The sequence below is a fragment of the Etheostoma spectabile genome, chromosome 15, assembly GCF_008692095.1.
Source record: "Etheostoma spectabile isolate EspeVRDwgs_2016 chromosome 15, UIUC_Espe_1.0, whole genome shotgun sequence".
In the NCBI taxonomy this organism is placed as follows: domain Eukaryota; kingdom Metazoa; phylum Chordata; class Actinopteri; order Perciformes; family Percidae; genus Etheostoma; species Etheostoma spectabile.
The window spans coordinates 3,449,077-3,455,508 of record NC_045747.1 but is presented as its reverse complement, the minus strand read 5'-3'; the positions used below and the strand labels follow the sequence as shown (position 1 = coordinate 3,455,508).

Genomic DNA, 6,432 nt, shown 5'->3' with positions numbered 1-6,432 from the left:
TATTGACACACAAAAGACCCTTGATGTAGTGTTACCATAATACATGGAGATCCGTTTAATTGGAACTGACAAAAGCCATTTCATGCAAGGCCAGTAAATAAAGCAAAAAAACTGTATTAAACATCTTCAGCAATAGCTGGCAGTAGCTCAGTCCATAGGGAGTTGGGTTGGGAACCGTGGGTCCACTGGTTCAAGTCCCGTGTGGACCAAAAAGTAGGGAGTGTGGATTGGTGGTGAGAGATGCCACTTCACTCCTGGGCACTGCCAGGTGCTGTTGAGCAAGGCACCGTACCCCCCACCCGCTCAGGGCGCTGGTTCAGCTGGCAGCCCACTCACTTGACATCTCTCCTTAGTGCATGTATAGATCTGCTGTGTGTGTGTGTGTAGTTCAGGACTGTGTGTGGTTACTAACAAAGTGTGGACCAGAGTGGGAATTGTAATTTCCCCATTGGGGATTAATAAACAGATTAAAATTAAAAATTAATTAAAAAAATTCCACCTGATTACCAAAATGTATCTGCAGATATTTGGCCAGCTGTGATGTTTAGTCCATATTACATTACAAACACTATATTACAGTCGCGACAAGAAACCTGAAAAGTCATAGTCGATTTGATCTAGGACTAAACTTGGCAGAGGAAATGATGTCATTCTACACTTCCTAAAATGAGATCAGCCATTCAGTGTGGAGGATGGTCTGGCAAAGCGAGACTAGCCATTCACTAACTGATAAATAAACATGTTATTTTTCCAGCTTATCTGTGCTACTTTAATACTGGCATGACAGCCATGGTTCAGTAACGTAACGTTACACAAATAGTTCTGTCAGTTCAAATAAATGCCAGATGATCTCAGTCAGCTGTCACTGCTGCCAGCCACTGGGTTGCTTTTCCAGTCTCCCAAACTGAGTTCGCAATGTGTGCCAAAACCTACAAGTATGACGACATTGAGTCAACAAACTCTAAAACGTTAGTTACTATTGGTTGACAATTTACTTATCGAACGTAAATGATGATTAAGCTGACATGTCCTACACAGCCAGAGCTAGCCAAATGTAAAGCTAAAAAAAACTTAGGTCGCTAAAGTGACGTTGGAAAAGAGCCCAACTATCCAGAATATTCTAAGCGCCAACAAAAATAACGAAGCAATGCTAACGTCACCTATGCAAACCCATAGCTATAAACAGATATTAACCGCTCGGTAGGACGATTGCGGCAGAAACCATACTGCTAACGTTACTTTGTCCATGTCTAACATCTGACAACTGGCTAACGCCCAATGCTAGTATTATCAAGCTAGCTAAGCTAGTGTGTTAGCGAGCTGAGTTTTGAGCCTCTAACTTGAAATGGCTTTAGCTTGCTATCTAAACGTGTTAGTTGCTTAACGGCAATGGATATAAAATCAATAAATATTGTGTAGAAATCTTACTTTGAAGTCGTTTCCACTGAGGTCTACCCCCCTAATAAAGGGAAGAACTCCGGTGGAAGCCATTTCTGGTTTATCGCAGCTGCACTGCCCTCAACTGTCTATTTTGGTCTTGAAGCAGGGAGGGTTCCAGTCGTCATACGTACATACCACGCTGCTGGAGCGATACGTCGACGCGGCCGCCATATTGGGACGGAGTGGCGGCGCCTTCTAATCTAATGTATTTAAATGAGAATTTTGGACACAATTAAAATAATGATTTCTCGCTGAATTTATAAGCGTGTTGTACATTTTCCAGACATGTATTAATGATACAGGATACTTTTTAAATGTTAAAATGTTAAATTTAAATGCTGGTTTTATACCAAAATACATATTTTGGTATAATTATATTATATATTAATTATATTGTATATCAATTATATTACAGACATATGTAAAGTGTCAAGGCAGGCACTTATGTTAACTTAAAAGGAAGATTAACATGTGGTATATGTTGCAGATGTGCGTAAAGTCTCAGGAATGTCCGTGTAAACTGAAGACATTTTGAGTTTCCAAATTCGTGCTAGCCATGGATGATGCGAGCGCTCTGATCAGTGACCATGGCACTCATGCAACAAAAAAGAACCAAGATATATTTCGACTTCAAAATAAATCTTTTACTCAAGCTCACGATTTATCGTACATTCCGCTTGTTAGTGGTTTTATTTTGAAAGCACGCGAATCGGAAGTAGGCTATGTCTTAGACGTGATGACGTCATTCTCAGAGAACCCCCCCCCCCCTTCTAAGTCAGCTGTGCCATTACTAAGCCAGCCAAAAGAAAATAGCTATTTGAAGGTTTACATTATGGATAAGAATGCTACTCGATACAATGTACAGCTATATATTTATGATCTATCGAGAGGAATGGCCCGCAACCTTAGTCCTATCATGTTGGGTAAGTACAGATACAAAATCCGATGTAGCCTGGCCTTGGAGGAAATAAGTGATATAAACAAATACCGGGCGGCGATGCTTTCACTACCATTGTACAGTCGCTGTTATGATGTCGCCGTGTAATGTACTGATCTTTGACTAAGTTATCAAAGTCTAGTTAATTTTATTACATTTATTTTGAAAATAGTGTAAAGCGCGACTGGTTTATATCACAACTGCACATGCTAAGGAATGGTTCGACGGTCGGCATTGGGGGATTGTACAAAAGATCATCTGCTACCGCCTTCTTCTCACAGCTTTTTTCTTTATTTTTACAGGAAAGCAACTGGATGGTATATGGTATGAATATTTTTTCTGTTATTTTGACAGAGCCTGGCTGGCTTGGGACCTAAATGTCACACCTCCTGAATCGTGGAAACAACTTGGACTTAGACAGACTTTATTTTCATTCAACTGCACATTCACATATACAGTTGAGCGAGATATAATTGCAAGGCTCTGAAAAAGGAAAAAGAAACAGAAGACAAACAGTATAAATATAAGTAACAACTAATGTAATGTGTGGATCCAGCAGGTGTAGGCCAATAAAGATACCAGATAACAGGAATTTCAAATCCCTTCTCAGATAATTAAATAAGGGGAGTTGTATGAGAGTGGATACACCATAAAATAATGCATACACACAATCATGGATCCGTCTAAGCTGAATTTGCCTGTTTAAGTAAAGCATTTTCACCTGTTGACAAAATCTGTCATTACTGTAATAATGTAGTTATTAGGCTGGACAACTGGTTTGTGGTCTTAAGTCAAAGTTGTGTTGCAATTTTAAATACATCCAGGTAATATTGTTCTGACCTGAATTTACCTCCGTGCTCATGTTTTGCTTTTGTTCCAGGCACACAGCTATAGTGGCATACGGCGATGAGTTCTTCTTTGGAGGGGAGGGGATCTCCAGCTGTTCCCCAGTAAGTCTGTAACAAGGGGACTTGAAGTCTCATCTAACAAGCTCATGATGGAAATGTATGGAGTTTTATTCCTATCTTTATTCAAGAGCGCATTCTTTCAATTTTTAGAGATTGACATCTGTCCAAGCATACAGTTTTAGCAGAAGCACAGCAAATCCAAGCTCGAGCAGTTGCTATTTAAGTGTGCGAGCATGGTTTTGAGTGAAATTATTACAGGGTAGGTTACAGATAGGAATAAAACTCGATAGAAATGCATGCAACCCGAGGGTTACAGCAGCGAGAACCTTTAATAACGAAACAGTTCTTGGTTTGATCCCTGTCACGCAGATTATCTGTTCTAGGCTGTAAGACTGCTGAAACTAATCCTTAAAAAGTGTAGTGTTTTATTACTAACAAAATAGTAACTCACATGTTATTACAGGCTCTCAGGTGTTATTTTGTAATGAAGTTTTGAATCTGCCTGAAATACCTCGACTTAAGTTTCTGCATAAAACATACTTTCATGAAACAACATCTATGGGGTTACTCTGGTTTTTTTTTTTGGCCTACACACTCAATCAAAACTTACTGTTAATGGTATGTTAGCCTTTCTAAAAAAAAAATCTTTCTTTATGATTGTGCAAAATGGCATCTCTAGAAAGATGGTCTTCTTCTGTAATTCAGAGGGACTGATAAAACCGGATGATTGATGTTTGAGACAGCTGACATTTTTTCCGGTCTGTGCTGCAAGTATCTTCCCTTGATGTCATCTACATTTAGAAAATATTCACGCAAAACTGAGAAACACCCCAACACAATGGGCCTATTGTATCTTTTCTTTTGACTACCAATGAAACATATAATAAAGGTCCCATGACATGGTGCTCTTTGGATGCCTTTATATAGAGTTTAGTGGTCCCCTAATACCATATTTGAAGTCTCTTTCCCAAAATTCAGCCTTGGTGCAGAATTACAGCCGCTAGAGCCAGTCCCACAATGATCTTTCCTCAGTATGTGCCATTTCTGAGACTGTGGCTTTTGAGGAGTAGAGAGAGAGAAGGGGGGCAAGGGGCCTCCACCTTATGACCTCATAAGGGGCAAGATTCCAGATCGGCCCATCTGAGCTTTCATTTTCTCAAAGGCAGAGCAGGATACCCAGGGCTCGGTTTACACCTATTGCCATTTCTAGCCACTGGGGGACCATAGGCAGGCAGGGGGAACGCAGCCTGTGAAATGTTGAAGTGAAATGTTCATGCCATGGGACCTTTAATGACTCTTTTCATCATATGATGTGTTGTGAGACATTTTCTGTTTGCCTGCTGTGTGTTTGTCAGGGTGGAACAATGCTGGGTTCTCCAGATACAGTGGTAGAGCTGGGCGAGACTGAAGTGTCTGATGAGATCTTCATGGAATACCTCTCTTCCCTGGGAGAAAGCACATACAGGTTGAGTAGCTGTTATCAGTCTAGTCTTTACGCCAACAAAGAGAAAACGGCACACATAGTTAGCCTGGAAATCCAGACCCAAATCCAAAAGATTTAGGGTCTGGCATTTAGTAATGAAAGTCACCCATCTCGAGGGGCGGCACCAAGCGTGCATTTGAAAATCTTACTGCATGCAATTGGATAACACTACGACCAATAACAACATAACAACAACACATGGGGTGGCGTATCCAGAGCCCAATACGCTTAGCTACCAGCGGAGCTAACTGGTAGATTAGACTGTCGTCATCTGTTTAGCTCGCCTCTGGCCCGCCTATATCAGATAAAACGATGTGATTGGTGCAGCTCGGCTACAAGGGTATAGTTAATGAGCAGCACTACTCGATGCCAGGGTGACTCGCTGAGCAAAATCAAACTGTGCTCTCGCGAGAACTCTGAATTTCCAGGGTAACACATAGTAGTAATCCTTAAGAGTTACTCTCAATAACTTCTCAAAGTTTGTTTGATATAATTTGTGGCTAAATTCACAATTATATTCATAATTGTTACTGACTAGTCACACGGCATGAAAGCTGTTATCGGATGCATATACTACTCTTGTGTTCTTTCTTGGTTCAGAGGTGACAGGTATCGTCTGTTCGAGCACAACTGCAACACCTTCACCAACGAGGTGGCTCAGTTCCTGACAGGCAGGTCCATCCCGTCCTACATCACCGACCTTCCATCGGAAATCCTCTCCACGTGAGTGTAAAGCTCAGTCTGTCCGATGTCCGTGACGTCAGTCATGTCAATTTCTAATTACGTGTAAAAATCATGAAAAGTATGGATTACTGTAACGTGAACAATCTATTATGGGCGCTGTGTCCTACAATCATGAAAGACGTTTGCCACATTTGAAATTGTTTACCGTGCAAAATGCAAATCATATTTCTTATGTGGATAGGAATTATAGGCTATCAAAACACTTAGATAACCACGCTGGAAAACAAAAGCAGTTACAGTTTGGTAATCGGGCTGCACAATGTGTATATATACTGTACATATATATTTATATATGTCTCATATGTGTCATTTTGCGCAATAAACACATAGCAAGAGAAGGCGCCATATTGCGAAAGACCCTCAGAGATTTTTTGTGTTAGTTTCAACAAGCAATGTACTGTATTTTTGTAGAATACTGAAATTAATGCAAAAATTAATGTGTTTATTTATGGTAAGTAATATTGTTTTTGTGATACTCAACAATGTCATGGCATGTTGCATATTTTCCTCATGTCTTGCAGCCTTAATGGTTAATTTAACATGTGATTAGGGTTTAAATGTATGGTTTAGATCTTAAAAAAAAATTCTTCCATTTCCAGACCGTTTGGCCAGATACTGCGGCCCATTCTCGACTCTATCCACATCGCCCCTCCAGGAGGTAACGTCATCAACAGGGGGGGGAACGTGTGACCAGAGAGAGAAGCAAAGTCACCGAGTGCTCACAAGGTCACTTTTATTGTAGTCAGTCAGTCAAACTTGCTTTCTGTTTTCTTTCTTTCTGTAAATAAGTATCACACTAGCATTGAAGCTAATGGCCATTTTGCAAGCGAATAACTTTTATGATTTACATATACTGCAATGGTCTCCTTAAAAACCTGGTTGGATCATGAATACTACGGGGGGGGGGGGGGGGGGGGGGG

At 40.6% G+C, this 6,432-nt stretch overlaps 2 protein-coding genes across 2 annotated transcripts in view; one reads left to right on the top strand and one right to left on the bottom strand.

Annotated features, from left to right (window-relative positions):
* Nucleotides 1-1,544, bottom strand: part of flii (FLII actin remodeling protein) — a 16,618-nt gene extending 15,074 nt beyond the window's left edge. The window contains exon 1 of the mRNA XM_032536488.1: nucleotides 1,429-1,544. Within this exon, the coding sequence (XP_032392379.1) occupies nucleotides 1,429-1,491 (63 nt within the window). The 5' untranslated portion in view covers nucleotides 1,492-1,544. The remainder of the gene's footprint in view (nucleotides 1-1,428) is intronic.
* Nucleotides 1,545-2,183: 639 nt separating this feature from the next.
* desi1a (desumoylating isopeptidase 1a) lies at nucleotides 2,184-6,412 on the top strand. Its single transcript, XM_032536513.1, has 6 exons — nucleotides 2,184-2,363; nucleotides 2,680-2,701; nucleotides 3,258-3,327; nucleotides 4,641-4,750; nucleotides 5,369-5,491; nucleotides 6,112-6,412. Exons 1-6 carry the CDS (start codon nucleotides 2,273-2,275, stop codon nucleotides 6,200-6,202), a joined length of 507 nt encoding a protein of 168 aa, XP_032392404.1. The 5' UTR covers nucleotides 2,184-2,272; the 3' UTR covers nucleotides 6,203-6,412.
* The last annotated feature ends 20 nt before the right edge of the window (nucleotides 6,413-6,432 follow it).